The sequence below is a fragment of the Vanessa tameamea genome, chromosome 21 (assembly GCF_037043105.1).
Source record: "Vanessa tameamea isolate UH-Manoa-2023 chromosome 21, ilVanTame1 primary haplotype, whole genome shotgun sequence".
Taxonomy (NCBI): domain Eukaryota; kingdom Metazoa; phylum Arthropoda; class Insecta; order Lepidoptera; family Nymphalidae; genus Vanessa; species Vanessa tameamea.
The window spans coordinates 299840-319046 of record NC_087329.1 but is presented as its reverse complement, the minus strand read 5'-3'; the positions used below and the strand labels follow the sequence as shown (position 1 = coordinate 319046).

General features: G+C 34.1%; 2 protein-coding genes across 2 annotated transcripts; one reads left to right on the top strand and one right to left on the bottom strand.

Annotated features, from left to right (window-relative positions):
* The first annotated feature begins 690 nt into the window (after nt 1–690).
* Nucleotides 691–18196, top strand: LOC113395223 (uncharacterized). The gene is made up of 6 exons (XM_026632790.2): nt 691–823; nt 14109–14229; nt 14693–14899; nt 15457–15693; nt 16068–16354; nt 17653–18196. The coding sequence occupies exons 1-6, from the start codon at nt 811–813 to the stop codon at nt 18054–18056; spliced, it is 1269 nt and encodes a 422-aa protein (XP_026488575.2). The 5' UTR covers nt 691–810; the 3' UTR covers nt 18057–18196.
* On the bottom strand, nt 1127–9844 carry LOC113395226 (uncharacterized). Its single transcript, XM_064218262.1, has 5 exons — nt 9819–9844; nt 8931–9182; nt 8080–8251; nt 5807–5987; nt 1127–1408 (listed from the first exon to the last, which is right to left on the bottom strand). Exons 1-5 carry the CDS (start codon nt 9842–9844, stop codon nt 1149–1151), a joined length of 891 nt encoding a protein of 296 aa, XP_064074332.1. The 3' UTR covers nt 1127–1148.
* Nucleotides 18197–19207: the final 1011 nt, after the last annotated feature.

The following is a 19207-nucleotide window of genomic DNA, read 5'->3' as shown; positions in this document are numbered from 1 at the left end:
ACTTCAAACGGTGATACTGCCCGCCAATAAAATGCAGGCACATTAAAATAACATTACAATTGTAAATTATGTGACACAACAACAACAAAATAACAACGGACAACAAGTCTGTGGAGAAATAATCATACATTGTATACATGTTGACTGGAACACGTTCAAAAACAAAACCGCAACATAATATTGGTACCTTCGGCCGATGTTTTGAAATATGAAGTTATTATAAATTTACTTTATTAAATTCTTACAACGGATCAACACTGATCGCAAAACTGAGCTTAAACGGGTGAGGCTGTTTTAAGAATACTCGACGGAATACAAACTCCAATTTCGGCGCCCGGTACAAAAACGACTGGCTAGAATCGAATATCCCCCGGTTTTTTTTTGTTTTCAAAAGAATCAATAACAACGTTTTACAAAGCCATGCGACGGATATGGATACATACTACTGGTAAAGAACGATAGAAAAAGATTAGGAGTACTTTCGAGGTGGAGCCGTGATTCGAAAAAATTACTAATTGAAATTATCATTAGTAATTATTTCTAGTCTGATATCGGTTATCACTTTGCGTCAAAAATGATAAGGGCTCCACACATAAACTTTCAGCTTAAAGTATTTTTTAAACTCAAACTGTACTAAACGGTGGCCGAGTGCATGAGGTCGCGCTATCCGCCAGTTCTCTTTAACCGACTTCAAAAAGAATGAGGTTATATGTTTGACGTATGTGTTGTGTTCTTATCGTATTTTCTTATGTGATTTTTGAGTTTCATGTGATATAGTTAATATTAGTGAGGTTTAGTTATAGGAAAAATATGGATTTAAAAGGTAAGTAAAATAAGTATACATTTAAAGTTTCTTCTTCTAACATAATGAACTTGGAAAAATAAAACAATAATTATACAAAAATGATAGTACCGTTGAATTAAATTTATATCATTACAAGATATACTGGTGCAACAGAAATGTATATACTAAAAAGTAAACTAATTTCCACCACAGACAACATAACATGACTGTTATTAGCTAGTATTTTCTGTAATCAGGCAATTACGTTAAACAGATTTAAGAATAAAAATGTGTTAAAATATATTTAGTATTCGAATTCAATGAAAATTATTAAAATTATCTTTAAAAAATAACAATTTTAAAATTATAAAAAAGGTTCAAGAAAATCTTTTGTTTTTATAAAAAACTTCCTAAAATTTGGATCGTGATTAAAAAATTCAAAATTCTCTATGGTCTTGTTAGATATGTGCCATCCGACCAGAAGCTTGCAGGAGCCATCTTTTTCGGTGCAATATTCTAAGGGCATTGTGAACGATACTTCATTCCTATAGGGGTAATATGAGTACTCGGATAAGACCCTGAGTCCACAGCTCAATATATTATTTGTTAAGCTCGTTACAGTACCTGGAACAATAAAAACATATTTGAATATTAGACAAACATTTGTTAGATTAAATACCGATTCATTCTTAACTTGTATTGACGTAGTATCGCAAATGTTTAACGAATTAAAATCAATTCTATCACAATATTATTATTCAAATAGTACACAATCATCATCATATTTAGATTCTAATAGTAAGTACTAAAGAGGGTTTAATATTTCTATATATATATATATATATATATATATATATAGGAAAAAGGAATTCAGTATCTTTTTCATTAGCGTTAGTTCATTTTAGTGATATCATTAAAAAAATCGAAAGTAAGAATAGACAAAATATGCTCGAAACGTGCAAATTCATATGATATTAAATATTTTCGGTAATTATTATGTCGAATATATAATATTTTAAAGTTAATTTAGTGCTAGGACTGGTAGGTGTCGATATTTAAAAAAAAATTACAATAATACATATTCACAGTTTTTTAACAGATACATTATATTGCCAAACCCAACATAAATACGAGCCGAGATGGCCCAGTGGTTAGAACGCGTGCATCTTAACCGATGAATTCGGGTTCAAACCCAGGCAGGCACCACTGAATTTTCATGTGCTTAATTTGTGTTTATAATTCATCTCGTGCTCGGCGGTGAAGGAAAACATCGTGAGGAAACCTGCATGTGTCTAATTTCAACGAAATTCTGCCACATGTGTATTCCACCAACCCGCATTGGAGCAGCGTGGTGGAATATGCTCCATACCTTCTCCTCAACGGGAGAGGAGGCCTTAGCCCAGCAGTGGGAAATTTACAGGCTGATTGTGTTATGTTTATGTTAACATAAATACAAGTATAATAGGAATTATACCTAAACAATTGTTAGTAAACACAAACTAAATTTAAATTGCGCATTTGTAAACCTGTATATTCAATTCGCAAAATCAACGAATAAACATTCAAGGTGAGCCATACCAAATAAGGCGGATATCACACTGGCAATTTGCGAGTGAGTTTAAAGCGAAGTATAATCGCAGCGTTCTAGCAAGTTCGCAGCGAACGCACAGCGAATTAACCGCGAATACCAATATCGATGCAATTTTGCACATGCACGTACGACAGTCCTCCCGTATGAAAGTTTGTATAGAAATTCGACCCATGATATGGAAATCGGCGTTTTGGCTTCTATTGAGTAAAATATATTATATAAGGTAGACAAAATTCAATCAAGACAAAAATCAAGTACGTAAAGTTAGGTAGTATTTTATATTTATTAGATAGCCGACTAGAGTAATCGGCCGACTATTCATTGATCACGCCGATCACTGGTTTCGGTTAAGTTGGGACACATTCGGTCACCTTCACACGCTGGTCTCCTGACTGGTTTTGCTTACATTTTTATAAACATTTACTTATTTCGCAGTGATTACTAGTTCATGCAATGCATTTTTATGATGTTACGATTTTTTTAGTATTGTCTTCTATTCGTATGCAAAACAATATATAGTAGAAGCTTACTTCCGGTAGATTTGTTAATAACGGCTACTCCCAAATTCGTAATTGTTTCTATTTTCGTTTTTTGTGTCTTCGAAATAATAAGTCTAACAGTAGTGTTTCTTCTTTGGCATCCATTGTGTTATTGAATTCCCAAAACGCGGATAGCTAGCCAGGTGAACGTCGTGAACCCGCGCGTGTCGTCACTGCGAATTCACCACGAGCGCGTTGCGCTCTCGCTTCACTTAGGACTCATTCACAAATTGCCATTGTGATAACAACCTAAATCGTGAACATTAACCAAGCCTTTTTTGTAATTCTGTCTTCTGGTGTTGTTTTGAAGTTGATGACATTCAGAATAATAAATTGTATTATATTTAGTTACAATTTCAATATTTTATCTTATATATTTATTGCGAAAGCCGATTTTTGTCCCAGTGGTTATGGGACAATAGCTGCCCATAGAAGGTCGGTTATGGTCTGGTATGGTTCGTAGATATGCAGAAAATTAAAGAGAATTCTTAATTGCAATTTAATACATTTTTACGACTTAACAAAGACTTAATTTTAGACAGCAGAAAAAAGTTACTGGCCTTGTAGAGGCGCTACGGCTGTATATTAAAAAAAAAAATGTAAAACGCCCGAACAGACGTTGTCAGTTAACAATGAAATTAAATCAAAACAAAACCTGTCATAAATTTCGAAACTTGTAACTACACTAGTTATTATAACTTGTCACAAAATAAAAAAAAAACAAAATACCCACTTTTTTCAAGTAGCCTACCGCAAATAGTTTTGAATTTCAATAATTTTGGTAGGTAATCAATTATTTAATGTAACCATTAATTATTTTATATATTGAAATAATTCCGATAAGTCTGTAGATATGAATCGGGTACCATTCATCATATATTCTACCGTCGAGCAGCAAATGCTTAATATTGTTGTATTCCGATTGAACACTAAATTAGTCAATTAATCTTATTTATTTCATTGTGAAGTTTAGTTGAATAAAATGCATTTGATTCGAGGGTTTAGTGAGCCTGTGTAACGAGCACGAAGGACATAACATCTTAACTCCCGAAGTCGTCAGCCCATTAGCGACGTAAAGGGCGATTAGTATTTATTATTGGCCAATATAATTTCCAGTCCAATAATACGGTACGAAATTAAAGTTTATATTTATTTTTATATTATTAACATCTTTCGAGATTTTTACTGCAGTCATTATATTTTTTATCAAGTTTCTAAATGATGTGTGTGTATTATTTTCAAAGTCAAAGTCATCTCATATAACGGTATAAAAATATCTAATTAGTTAAACAGTAACTAAAACTAATTACAAGTCTGCGAGTGTTATTATTATGAGCCGAGATGGCCCAGTGGTTAGATCGCGTACATCTTAAGCGATGATTGCGAGCTCAAACCCAGGCCAGTACCACTGTATTTCATGTGCTTAATTTGTGTTTATAATTCATCTCGTACTCGACATTGAAGGATAACATCGTGAGGAAATCCTGTATGTGTCTAATTTCAACGAAATTCTGCCATATGTGAATCCACCGACCCGCATTGGAGCAGCGTGGTCGAATATGCTCCTAACCTTCTCCTCAAAGGGAGAGAACGCTTAGCACAGCAGTGGGACATTTACAGGCTGTTTCTAGGAGTATTATTATATTATTAGTAAGAAAAACGTCATTTTTTTATTGCTAGGCAGGCGGACTGGCGAATGGTTCACCTAATGGTGGCTGATCACTGCCTATAGACATTGACTCTGTAATTTTTTTTAACCATATTTACATCTTGGAAACTGAGGTGTTATGTCTCTTGTGCCTGTAGTTACACTGCGAGATTAATATTATTAAACGATCCTCACATCATAGACCCAAAAATGATCTAAGACTTCATAACCCTTTCGCTTGCAAATAAACTGATTCACTCATAGCAAAGCATTTTTTAATGCATTTCTTACTGGTTCGTATGTATAGAATTTGCATCCGTCCCGGTGGTAGGTTTACACTTAATTTAACCATGTAATACATTGGAGTAAATATCTAAGTCAATGGTGTAATATAAAAAGTTAAGAATCTACTTGAATAAAACATTATATTTCGGGTTAGATTGTAATCGCTGATAATCTGATTGGCCTTTACACAAAGCAAGCAAGTTGACTTCGCCGTTAACTTGGATAAACTGTACATTAAGTTTTTTGCCGAAAAAGGTTTCAAAAGGTGAAACCTTTTGCTGTGTATTGAAACAAAACTTTATACTTTTATAACCAACCTGTTATTATTGGTTATCTAGGAATCTATAAAACATACCATTTGTTAATTTACAACATTTACAGCATTAACTCTTGGGAAAAAAATAAGTAAAGATGTTTGTTTACGTAATGGTTCGCTTATTGGTCCCGAACTATCCATCACGAGATGTTTATATCAACATCAGAAGATTGAATAGTACACCACCAAGGGAAACTTCGCCTTACTTTTACTTTATTTTTTTCATAATATTCTTTAACGATTTTTGTGATGCAACCCCTCCGTCGATTTATTACTGATTTATTCGAATGATACAAACGCATTATTGAACCAAAAAAAACGTACTATAATTTATTTAAGAAAAACAATGACACTGAGATCATAATCCACTATAATTTTTTTGGCCATCCAAAGCAAGGGTGCCAATTTAAGAAGCTAAAAAATATGACATTATTCATTTATTTTTTGTATCTATTTTGTAAATTTGTTTTCTTGTCTTAAACTGCACTCGGAAAACACGAAAAATGTAGTAAACAGACACGTATTAAAATAATACATGATCTATGACCGCTACTACAAGGACTGTTCGTAAAAAAAGGCCTCTTACGAATGTAATTACATGATATTCGTACATAAATCTCAATTAGATAATCAGTAATCTTACCATTCTTGCAAGTATCGTCGACCACACGTCTCGGCACAGTCATGTACGTTTGAAGGGTATTGTTGAAGGTCGTTTTAAGGCATAGGTAGTCGTCTTCTACGTAAAAGGATCTTCGTGTAACCGGTACAGTTTCGTATTTAATGACTGAATTAAATACACATGGATCGCGTTTTGAAGAGACCTGTCGGATTAGAACGGAAAACTTGTTAGATAAAGACGATACTCGTAACAAGAGGCAGTTGGAGCGCGTGAAACATTATAGTGAAGCAACAAAAGCGAATATAGCATCAAAAGCGAATTCAAATTCCCGCAGTGTCTGTAATAATTAACAATTTGCTGATAAGTCAATAATTAATATTAAAAGTGACAACACTTTTGACGTATTAACACAAAGACACGTTTGGCGCTCTCGATAATTTGTATTCGTTTTCTCTGCCTGAATGTTCTGAATCTGTTGTTTTCTCTGCAAACATATTCTGCGGGGTGGGGGGGGGGGAGAAAATTTATCGTTTCCGCCCAATAGGACTAGGTCAAAGACGTAGCCATCTCTTAAGTAGAAAGATCGGAACCTATTCACCCCGCTGCTCCGATTTGAGTCGGTGAATACACAAGTGGCAGAATATCAACCGAAACATGATTCCCAACGATACGAACCACAACACGAAGCTCGAGATAAACTATACAAACTCATTTGCGCTTGACCGCAGCTGAGCTCACGATTTTAGATTAAGATTCACACGTTCGAACCAATTGATCCATAACGGAGCATACGTTTAATAAAAAAACAAAACAAAACAAAGTTATTCGTGATAGAATAAAATATTTATAATAATTTAATTTGGCGTTTATTAATACGCACACATACATGAAACGCACAGACGGCGATCAAAATTAATTTCATAATTTTGGACAATTAAAAACCTTTCAGAAAACAGGAAAACCAATATTGTTAAAATATATAATATATTATGACTTATGTTAATAACAGCGGCGGCCTTACCCATTGCGAGGCTCCGGGCGGTAGGTCTTTGCGAGGCCCCCTGTCCTCGGTGAAAAGTATGTATGGGATTCGAAAGTAGGTCTGGTTGTTTGGTTTAGGTATTTGTTATGTTTGTCGAGAGATGGTAAAGTTATACAAATAAATAAAATTTGTGTACTTTAAAAATATTTTACATCGAAAGAATTACAAAATTAACAAATAAAGAAATTATAATTTTTTAAAATGATGTTTTTGGCGTCTTCCTTAGACTAAAATATTTTATTAAAGCATGGGCCGTGAACTATGCGATTAAAAAACCGATCTTCAAGTGTTTCGAGGCGCGATTCTTAAGTAGTACATAATGATTTTTTCAATTATGTTCTGAATTAATGAATTAGTTAACTAACTTTATTTTAATTTACTGTTATATTATAACCTTAATAAATAATTAGGGATCAAAAACAAAAGTTTTAGATAAAAAATCTATTTCAATTTTGCTTGGGTTTTTGCGCGAGGCCCCTGCAAGAGCGAGGCATCGGGCGATTGCCCTGTTCGCCACCCCCTAAGGCCACCGCTGGTTAATAATATCGTATTAATTTGAATATAAGTAATTTAAACATGTCATAGAATGCTTAATATTTAATAATTAAAAACTAAATTTTATCATTAATATAATTATGTATAATCAGTTAATCAATAAAAACTTGCGTCGTGCGTTATTTATAATTCAATATCATTATGATACATTGTTGCTGAATTTATATTTAAAACATCTCGATAAAGTATATTATTACATAACATATTATTATTATAATGTAAGGACATGTTCGAAAACAACCAGCTTCTCCGCGTGGCCTCGATCACGTTCTACGTCAATGCTTGCCTCTTTAAAAAATGTACTTAAAATTGGACAGCGAAAAAACCTGCAGCTTTATAACGATGATAACAATATCCTCTTGACCGATTTTGGCACCAAATTTATTCTTAAGATAAACTAATCGCGGGAACATATTATTAAAAACAAAGGTGCACTATCTATTCCCTCACAATCAGATAAGAAACAAATCAGACACGCCGGGAATGAGTTCAGGCGCAGACCGACCTCTTACTGAGTTCTTCACAGACAAACCGTATAACTCTTTATTGCCCCCAACCGGGGTTCAAATCCAAGGCTTCAGGATCTGCAGCCTTATAATTGCGATAGTCGCCATTATATAGCCGGCAGGCAATCAATTAATTTATTATATATATAGAGATATACCTATTGCAATTTAATGAAATTGAATGTCCTCACCTCCTGTCCGATACATCTCGGAACCGAAAATAGTTCGGTAAAAACATTGTAGGGTTGATTTACAGCCGGATACTGGACTACACCGTTGCAAAGAGTCCAGATTCCGTTGCGAATGAAATACGTACGAAGCGGTCTATCGATCGTTGTCACAGTGAGGGTCGTGACACCAGATCTAGAAACATACACACACAATTAATGTCGCCTGGTGTTATAATGCTTGCTTACAAAAAGTTTACTAGGAAGCCAGATTATCTATAAGAAACAATTAAGATGCACTTTATTAAATAGACCCCTAATAAAAAATCAATCTTAAAACGTCATGTAAGTAATCAAAGTTGCCGTTTAGTTATATATTATATCAAGAAGAACCGGCAAGAAGCTTATTATTATATTTACACCACACAATTCATAATTATTACAAGGCAAACATGTAGTGAGGAAACTTGCACGTGTCGAATGGAAATCAGTCACATGTGTATTCACCGACCGTATTGCACAGCTTCACCGTAGTGCAAGAAACACCACACGAGCTTAAACGTGGAACATTTCAGGCAATTATTTAAAAATGTACTTGTCAAAAATGTCAAATAAATATTATTTGGGCTGTTTTTTTGCAATATCTTTATATATATATAAATCTTCATTATGTGTGCATGTAACTTAATTCCTTCTAAACGGTTGGACCAATTTCAATGAGTTTTTTTCAAATGAAATAATTGTGTCACCTGGACGAAGTCGGGACATGCAGCTAGTATATTATAATTATTAAAGCTGACCTCGTGTCATCCTTTGCCTTTGGAATGATAACGAACATTACGCAATAAATATTTTTACAAACTCCTGTGAAATACCTGCCGTTGGCTATAGCATCCTTCAAGGCACGCTCTTGGTCCTCCACAGTCTTAATTTCCACCTTTAAAGCATTCGTCAATACTGTTGCTGTTCTTAATATTTCTTCCAATTTCATCTTCAGCGACACGGGGGAGCTGGCTTCGTTAGTTGCAGTGGATTCGATTACTTTATATTTGTCTGATATTTTCGTTAAATCTATGGGTAGTTCCCTGGTCTCCGCATTTGTATTATTCTGAGCTGGTATTTCTTTACTGGAATTTATTTTATAGAACAGATATCATAAGAACACTTAACTGACGATTTAAATTGGTCAAGCTCAAGCAACAGAGTTCTTCTGCGTTTAACTTGTGTTAATAAAATCGTTTTCGATGGTGCAAAGAAACGTCGTGACCACCAGCATTTGTTGAGTGATTCACATACATATGTAAATTTACACTCGTCAATCGATCCTCTAAACCAACATTAAAATCTGATGGCAGCATAGGGACAATTACTCTTCCTATGTCCTTAGGAACGCATCTTAAAACAGACTAGACTTAACTGCATTTACGTCAAGATAGGTTACCTTCATTTATTTCTAGTATACGCTATTGTCTAGGCTACAGCTATTTGACCTTTTGATATATTTTTGTTACTACTTTGCTACCTTTATGAAATTAATAATAAATTTGTTCATGAATGTATGTATCGGTCATGGCAGACGTTAACTTAGACTAACCAATTACGTAGGAATTATAGTAAACAAATATGAGCGCAAACACATCCGACAGGAACAGGCAGATCTATTGGCTTGGCGTATTTTCCGGGATGCGGAATCACAACAACATAGACTTCCAAAATCCTGTCAGAATGCCACGATTAAAAATACCTTAATATTGGCCCTTTGCCTGACTGCTTTAATCTTGGACCTCATGATCTATAATCATAACAATTACACCAGAATTACTCGACCATTCAGAGAGTAAATTAATAGTAACATTGTAGTTGTAAAAGAGACTCTGTCGGTCTGTCTGTTGCTCTCTCACTGTATTTTATAAAATTTGAAGCAAGCTTGAACTCCAAACAATGACATAAGCTACTTTTCATCCCTAAAACCTGACGACCAACCTCTAAAACGAGTCCGAAGCCGCGGGCTACAACTAATATTTTATATACGAAACAATTTTTTAACTTAAGTGAATTTCAAACAAGTACTTACTATTGATATTGAACAGGCGTCAGCCAATCGGATACCTTGTGAAAAAAATAAATAAATTAGAAAACGTTTTTCTAATACAACAAATTTCCTAAATCAATGCGTCCCGTTATGTGCACGTGTAATAATCATCTACAGAGGACGTTTATATTGTAGGAGAACAGACTATTGTTCATTGTTAACAATTTTTGGGCGAACTCATCAATACAGTAGTGTGTACTTTGAATGCCGCACCATAGTTTTATCACAATCGAATCTATATTTAGTAAGAAATATAAAGGATAAAATATCATTACTGTAAATACAAATTTAACACACGAAAACTCAGCGGTGGTTGTTGTTGAACCAGCAATTTAAGGTCAAGATTAAGGGAGATTTACAGGCTGTTAATGTTTCTTTATATACATTGACTAATTACATTTATATGTTAGAGATAGATTAAATGTATTATTATAAATTATTAGTTAGTTAAATAAATAAATTATCTTCTAAAGTGAAGAGCTAAAAGAAACAATAAAGGAAGAGGAATGACCGCTTTATTAAACAAATTGTTTTCAAGCGATCACAAATAGGAATATCATAGCGAGGAGTAACAACGTATATAGACCAACGGGTGAGGATCGAACTCGCAACTTACAAATCGCTAGCAAATTATTTTTTAGTAATTTGACGTCAAAAACTTAAATTGTGATCTCCAAAAAAAGGACGCTCTTTGGAAACCATTGCGTCTGTGTAATACGGATATTGTGCGTATATTAAAATCACATTGGCAATTACTTTGTTTTTTTTTGTAATTTCCAAAGAAAGTCACCAAAAGCGATAAAACGTATATGTTTTTATTGGAAAAATTAAATTAACGCGTTTGACCACACAAAAATTAATAATTTTTCGTGAAAATGCAGCCACAGAATCAAATACACAAAATTCATATTCTCAAATCCTATATAGTATTAAGTCTCGTATTGTTAAAGTTAAACAGACAGGTCGTATTTCTAGAAATCTCGCATTTGTTCAAGAAACAACGTCGTACAATTAGTGCACACGAGTAAGGAAAATAATTTGAAACAGTTTTCGTACCCAATCACAGTAGACAACTTCCAACATGAATAGAAAAAAAAGCAAATTCATTTTTCACAAATCAACGAAATAGTTCAGCGAGCTCGAATGGAGTTTACGAATGCGAATTGAGAAGTGCGCATTTCAGCGTTTGTTTATAAATCGGTGATAAGTGGTTATAAAAGACTATTGTTGACTATTGTAGTGAATTAGAAAGATTCTTTTTTTTAATAATTAAACTAGCAAATGTCTGTGGCTTTAGTAACCGTTAATATTTTTAGTTTTCGTTTAACGATTATTGTCAATTTTCACCTGGCCCTTATCATCAGTTTTTCGACTGCCAAAATATTGATAACTAGCTGAACCTGCGGCTTTACCGACGCGAAATTTATAATACACTAACCTTTAACTCCCGGTTGACCCTCTTAGGGGTGGAGTTTCGTAAAATCCATTCTTAGAGAATATCTACCCTACAAGAAACCTACCTGCCACATTCCAAGCTTGTAGTTGTTATAGTTTCTCTAATTTCGTGGTCAATCAGTGAGTATTATTTCGCTTTTATATACATATATAGATTTATGATTACACTGTATTGCAATTTTTCAGTCATAAAGATTAGTGATCCAGTGTAATTCCAGAGCCTAGGAGGCGTTATATGTTTTACTTGGTCGTTACTCTGTATTGCTGTTTTTCAATCTTAAGTATCAGTCCAGTGTAATTATAAATCTAAGGGGTACAATATATTGTAGATCGCATGGTTCGTGGTGTATTCATGATATAAAGAATTGCTAGTACTTCTTGCAGTCTTTGAACGAAGGTAACTTAGGACTTAGATAAGTAAAAATAACTTAACACAATAAATAATATTTATTTATAAATTAAGCGAAAACATAGACAACGTGACCATGGGATACTGTCAGCAGTATTAAATGAAACCCACTCTAGCAGGAAGGAGGGAGGAGCGTACGCATTCAATCCTACACAATAACGAAGCTAGCACGCGTGTCGATATTGTTAGACCGTAGTTCAATTGCGATAAACAGTAATGATCTACAAATTGTTTTAATTCAAACAATTAAAGTCCCAAGCTAGTACACTCACAGTTGCATTAATACCTCTTTTAAAAGTACTAAATCATCTTCTAAAAATAACGTTCCAAATGTCTTTGTAAAAGTCGACTTGAATGATATATATTTTAATTTAAGGCACCTGATATCTTTATTATATATTTTTTTTGTTTTGGCTTTTATTTGTGCCAAGAGGGCCCAGATTATTTCGCCAATGTCACGTGCGCTGGAGAAGACACGATGGAGATTGAATCTTTATTATAATGGAAAGAAGTTTTGCCGCTTAAAACGCAATGACATCATTCTGACAGACAATGTTTTCAAATCAAATCAATTTAGGGCTACCAGCTTTAGGTATTTCATGTTATATTTCATCGAACTATTCAAACCTGTCATGGGTGTTTATTTATTATAAAATATAATTCTTAATTTATTATGTTCTGGAAATTCTATTTTTTTTTAATTTAAAGGTACAAATTCTCAAGTAACTGAGGTTTTTTTAGGTGTTTTTCTCGCCAGTGCCCTGTCTTATAAATAATATTAGGTTAAACGTGATACGTCATTGGCACTTATAATACTCGTTCCATTTTTTGTTTCCGTTCATACAATGCTCTGTCATTGTTTCTAATTAATAAATCTTATCCTTGTAATGTTTATAGATATTCAAGTTGATTTTGATAAAATTATTTAAGAAATCCGGTCTAATTATAGGAATGACATATTCACACAATCACAAATTGATACTAATTATGTAAATATATTGTCATGATTATTTCTAGAAATTTAAAGTTCCTTATTCGCTATTGACGTGTTGCACTTCCTTAGTTGATATTCGAATATAGAAAAGAATAGTCGAAAAACCTAACCAAGTCCTCTGTATGTTAAATTCCGTCATTGTTTAAAATTTACTTGGTGGTAGAACGTTTGGCAAGCCTGTCTGGTCAGGTACCACCCACAGAACACAGCATATATACTACAGCCAAGCCGCTATAGTATTCTTGTGTATCTCTAACATTACCAATGTCTATGGGCAGAGATGACCATTTACCATCAGGTGGCCCTACCTACATATAATATAAAAAAGAAAATTAATCTGTGATTATTTGTGTATCAAATTTTTCGACGATGCTATGTATGACTTATGGCTAATACCTACAAAAGTTTTTTTTTTAATATATACTATAAAGTAATTTAATAACAATAATCTTGTGTGTTTATAAATTAAGATTCAAATGTGCTTGTAAGTAGTAAGAAGCTACTTAAAGTGGCTACATACATTAAGGTATTTCTTAAATTATTTAAATGAAAACACAGCTCAATTTTATTTTATAGACACAAAGTCCGGTGCTAATATGCAATGAGTGCACAAAGGCGCCAGACACTAAGATTGACACCTCTTGTGCCGGATTTTGACGCGGTTTTTTTTTAATAGATAGATTGATTCAAGAGGAAGGTTTATATGTATAATACATACACAGTATTGTAGAGAAACACTGATAATTTTAGAGGTTTATAAAGCGATGTCGTAAATGAACAAACATTCGATTCTTATTATTATCTGAGTTTTGTAGCAAAAAGGAAAATAAAGAGTAAAGGCTTGAGGGGCACGGAGAGCTGATGGTCCTGCGTTTTATACAATTTTTTCTGATAGTTTCGGACAGCTGTCCCCTCGGACTATAAGAGTACACACTTATAAGTATACTATACCATTATGACTTCCTTCTCTTCGAGAGCAGAGAAGGCCCAGAAAAAAAAAATTACAAGTTGTTACTCCCTATTGACAGACTGGCAGCTTTGGCTGAAGTCACTCAGAGGAACATCATTGCTATCGAGTTTGTTATTTTGACATTCTGTTACAGCTGAAAAGTTCGTGGACGAGTTGCTTAGCGATGAGGCACATCAGCGACCTTCAGATGACGTTAACGTCGAAGATCTAGAAATGAAACTTCCAGAATGGTTTGACGAAGAGAAATTTAATCAGTGAGTTTTTAATGCATTTTCGTATCAGCAACAACACATTCATTATTTTATAAAACACCACCACTATGTATTTCTGTTTTTCGGCTTGCAGTCATAGGCACACGGGCGACATCTTAGCTCCTATGGTAGAAAGGTATTGAACGCGTATGGAACGGTATAGTTTTCTTGTTATTCCTGTGTTTGCGGGTGAAGATCTTATTTATCAGATGCTTATAATTATAAATTTATCCAGACCATATAATTTTATATTAAGCAGACTAAGATACAACCACCCCTTTACACCTGGGGTGTAAGAAGAACCCACTAAGAGAATTATTTTAAGAACACCGCATGTAAGCGGCGTAGACACTCATGTGGTGGAACCAGCGGTTGTTACATGATTCCCTACTATAATGACTATCATATAATTATATAAATATAGTATTCCATTGTCGTGATAAGACAAAAGATCCTTTCTTTCCAGAGGGCGACGGTTCTACTCGGACTTTTGCTTCATGTTCACAGCTACTATGCTGCTCGGTCTCGTCGCAGTGCTAGCGATCCCGTCGATCCTGAACGTTCTCATTGGAACTCGACGATCAAATTCAGTGTACACGTCATACAAGCGTTACTTATCAACTTTCATGCATACAATGTCGTGGTTTAAAAATGAACTCAAGCCTGGCTCAGAGTAAGAATATATTTCTTAACACAATATAACTTAATCAATTAGTCAATATATTTCTGCTAGAAATTGATCCGTGTATGTTCATAATATTGTTATTTTAAAAACTGCTGATTTCTCTTACATTACTTTTCGAGGAATACTCGATATATTCGCTTTATTAGGTCAATGATATAAAACAAAATAAACAAAAATTATCAACCAACTTTCATCAAGTGATTACAAGCAAAATAAAAACACCAATAGCCTTCTTGAAGAGGCTGTAAACTTATTAAGTCTCAATTTACGAATAAGTGTAGCAAAAAAGGAAAAAATCCTATACCCAAATATACACACAATTTTAAGATAAAATGTTTTCTTTTCTTATTTCCTATTTTATCTTACCAATAAATAGTATAAAAGATGTAATATAGAGAATCAGTTCACACGGTGACGATGTCTAATGATTTCGAAATGTTCGGTTCATGATGATAGGTCATAATCGTAATTTCCCCAAACATGTCGAGCGTTCCTCGATGTTCCTCGATTTGATAGTGATAATACTTTGTAACTTCGTGATCAAGGTCCTGGCGATCACTGTACACTGTAAGAAGCAGGCACCTCCAAGCTAGTCGTGCAAGTGAGTTGAAGGGCAACGGAATAGTTTCCCAACGAGATGTAGCACTCACCTTATTTGGTTTCATTGGTTTCTCGTTCCTGAAACCGGAAAAGTTTGCTATCACACAACTGCAGAAAGGAGATTGGGAGGCGTACAATTTCACGTGGAGAACCATTGGATATATGATTGGATTGGAAGACAGGTAATTATCAGTTAGTGATATAAATGAAATGTAGCGATAAGCGCTGAGTTTCCATGTATTTATAAAATTTGCTCGTGCTCATCATGCTCCCCGGCGAAGGTTCGAAAAAGTTCTGCTAACAACCCGCGTGATGGAATAACGGCTACAAATTACAACTAACTAATGTTTACCCGAGACCTAGCAGTCATTTGATCTATACATCTTTTGATATATAATAAATAGCTTAACCAAAAACAGTTGATATAATATCTCATACACAACAATAAAGTATTTCGCCATTTTAAAGTATTTTTGTGCTTAATCAGCAATAATTCTTTTGTCATGACGCAGATGAAGTACAGTACAGAATAAGTAAATAAATATATATGTTACAGATACAATATATGTCGAGAAAGTTTTGAGGAAACACGCCAAATATGCCAAGTAATATTAAAACGAGTGTTCACGCCCTGCCTAGAGAATGTTCCAGAATATTTCGAGCACGTAGCAAATGTCATGGCGCAGGGAACTAGCACCGCGTTATCGGCCATTGAGCCAACGTCCATGCTCTTCGCTACCAAATATATAGCCGACGTACCTGGATACGTGTACACAGAAAATGACAGAATGAAACTACAAGAATCAATTAAAAAGCACTTAAAAGGACGATCAACTGATACAGGTCTGTATTGATTTATTTCGGAGTCTCCGACGAAATAATCTCAATGTTGAATTAACTTTGAGTTCAAGTCGTAATCTATATCCAATAGAGAAGTATTATATACATTTATTTATTTATTTTCCAACCTGATGGTAAGTGGTTACCGTGGTTATCGCCTAAAGAGCGCGGGCTGGCGCTTTAAGAAATATTATTAACTAGCTATGAGCTAAGATGTTATGTCTTGTGCATCAGCAATACAATATTGCTGTTCGGCGGTAGTATGTCTCATGAGGGGTTAGTACCTACTCAGACGGATTGCACAAAACCCACCACTTAAGTAAGAGTCGCGAAATATATTAGGATAGAATAAAAGTTGGACGAGGCACCATTTAGGTACTGTCAACGTCTTAACGTGTGTTAGGGTTCAATTACGTTAGGCAGATGAGATTATTTTATCATGACGATAATAAATTGCTAGTCGTTACCACGTCGTTTATAAATAATAATAGACAACCGTCAGTAAGAGCCCCGGTACCTAATAGTAGTATATTACTAATGGCGTGATGTTAGCTCATAAGCCATAGAGCCGGAAAGACCTTCACACTTTCAGTATAATCATAATGACAATTCGCAATAACACATAGGCTGTTACTTGACACTTAGGCTGTTTACTGCATTTCATAAAAAAGTGTACTTTTTTAACCACTTTGTCTTTTGTTTTTTTTTTTTAGAATTCTTTAATTTTCAAAAATTTTGTTATTTATTTGTAATCAAAAGTATTTATAATATGTCATTACAGTGTTGTGGTCTCTATTTGAAATATTTATTTATTATTAAAGAATAAGTGTTTTATAATAGAAACAATTATTACGGAAATGCATTTTTTTTTTAAATTGTCCAACTAAGCTGTCAGTCTTCTTGAAAAATTACAATAAACATGACTACATTTCTTTGGAATCTTTAATCGACATTTTTCTAAGTGTAATTACAAATCCAATTGAGTCATCACAACTATTTTAACCTCAACTCATTTCAACTCATCAGATATTCCACCGCCAAAGAACAGTACTCAGTATTGTTGTGTTCCGTTTTGAAGGGTGAGTGAGCCAGTGTAACTACAGGCACAAGGGACATAACAACTTAGTTCCCAAGGTTGATAGCGCATTGGCGATGAAAGGAATGGCTAATATTTCTTACAGCGCCATTGTCTATGGGTGACCACTTACCATCAGGTGGCCCATATGCTCGTCCGCTAACCTATGACATAAAAAATAGGCGAATAATTTGTATTTATGATTAACATATTTTTATTATTGCAGGCGTCGATGCAGTCGATCTGTTGGAAAAATGCGCTGTCGACGGTTTGTCGAAGCGAACATCGAATCTGTTGTATTTTCACGACTTCGACACCGTAGAGACCTCGCCGGCCTACCGGGCCCTCACACTTGTAGCGAAATACAAATTAGCACTCAACGTTGTTATCGTCGCATTATACTCGACGTATATTGGACGAATGTTTTTTAACTTTTATTTCGAGATCGCTATGTTTTTCTGTAAATACTTTCCTTATGTCGCTATGCGGAAGTTCGGTTTTAAGAATGCTTTTATAAATATATTCAAAGAAGACCCTGTCGATGACACCATTCCCAAGCCTAATTCAGAATATTATAAACCGAAGCCTCCGGAGTCGTGGTCCAAAGTGCTACTTGATTTTATCTGGTGATACTTTGCAAACTTCAAATTCACAAAACATAAAGTAGAGGGTAATCGGTTAAATATGAAATCAATCTATTGACAGAAGTAGTCATCATTATGGCGAACAGAATAATGTAACGTTGGAAATGTTTTTTGTACTTAGGTGTGTTATTGTAACACTGCGTTACTCAATAAATTAAACAAATAAAATTGGTCTTTATTTCATGTAACCTGATACGCACAACCAGTTCTTTTAGTATACTTATATTTACATTTAACTTATACATATATATGCCGTAGAAAAACACCTTAAAACACCATAATTCTCCTTGAAATCATAAGTTGTTACAGGCCTTGAGGGCGACATCAGGATTGAATGCGATTTTTTTATAATTTCATTAAAGTTTCTCAATGTTTAATCACTTCAATTATTATTATAAAACACAAAGACGGCCAATCGAGTATCGGGTTCGCGACACCGATCTAACTCCACTCAACGACATGGTTATTTATTATCAACTCTTCCAATGATCCATCCCGATCCAGTTGTCCTCCATTCGCAATTCCGTATTCCTGCAATTCCCGTCACAGACTACATAACCACTCCGTAATAGGCTATTTGACAATGCGAAAATTAAAGTGTCAATTATTGTTATCAGTGTATATTATGAGTTTAAAAATGGTTATTTATTAACGAAATTATTAATTATGAAAATAATTATTATTTCATTCAAAAATCCATTAATAAAAATGCATTTTTTTAAACGTTTGTCACGTGACACAAATACCTCCTGTTTGGTCGGGTTTATGATGACGTTACTTGCTTGTTAACCTGGTTTGCCTACTATGTGGACCTATGTGGATTATATGTGCCACAGATTACAATACAGGCAAGTGATGTCACCGACCCCATTGCAGCGCCATATTATCAAAGTAGCGTTTTCGCGCGCTATTTAAATATTGAATTTTTAATTTGATATTTTTCAGCAAATATGTACTAGAATTAAAAAACACAACTTTTACTGAGTTCCTTAACCTCTACTAAATAATATAAAATTGATTTTAAAAACCAGTCAAACTGATTGGTCGAGACGTATGATGCAATATTATAATAGTACCTTTATTTTATTTTATTTATTTTTATTTATTTATTTTATTTATTTATTAAGATTCACCAGT

Excerpts from the sequence above, each read along its gene's own strand:
- LOC113395223 (XM_026632790.2), top strand. Across the intron at positions 14,900-15,456 it reads GAACTCAAGCCTGGCTCAGA|GTCCTGGCGATCACTGTACA; the intron begins GTAAGAATATAT and ends TTCGTGATCAAG. Across the intron at positions 16,355-17,652 it reads AGGACGATCAACTGATACAG|GCGTCGATGCAGTCGATCTG; the intron begins GTCTGTATTGAT and ends TTATTATTGCAG.
- LOC113395226 (XM_064218262.1), bottom strand. The coding sequence starts at position 9,844 with ATGAGGTCCAAGATTAAAGCAGTCAG. Across the intron at positions 8,252-8,930 it reads GATGCTATAGCCAACGGCAG|ATCTGGTGTCACGACCCTCA; the intron begins GTATTTCACAGG and ends GTATGTTTCTAG. Across the intron at positions 1,409-5,806 it reads CGACGATACTTGCAAGAATG|GTACTGTAACGAGCTTAACA; the intron begins GTAAGATTACTG and ends TTATTGTTCCAG.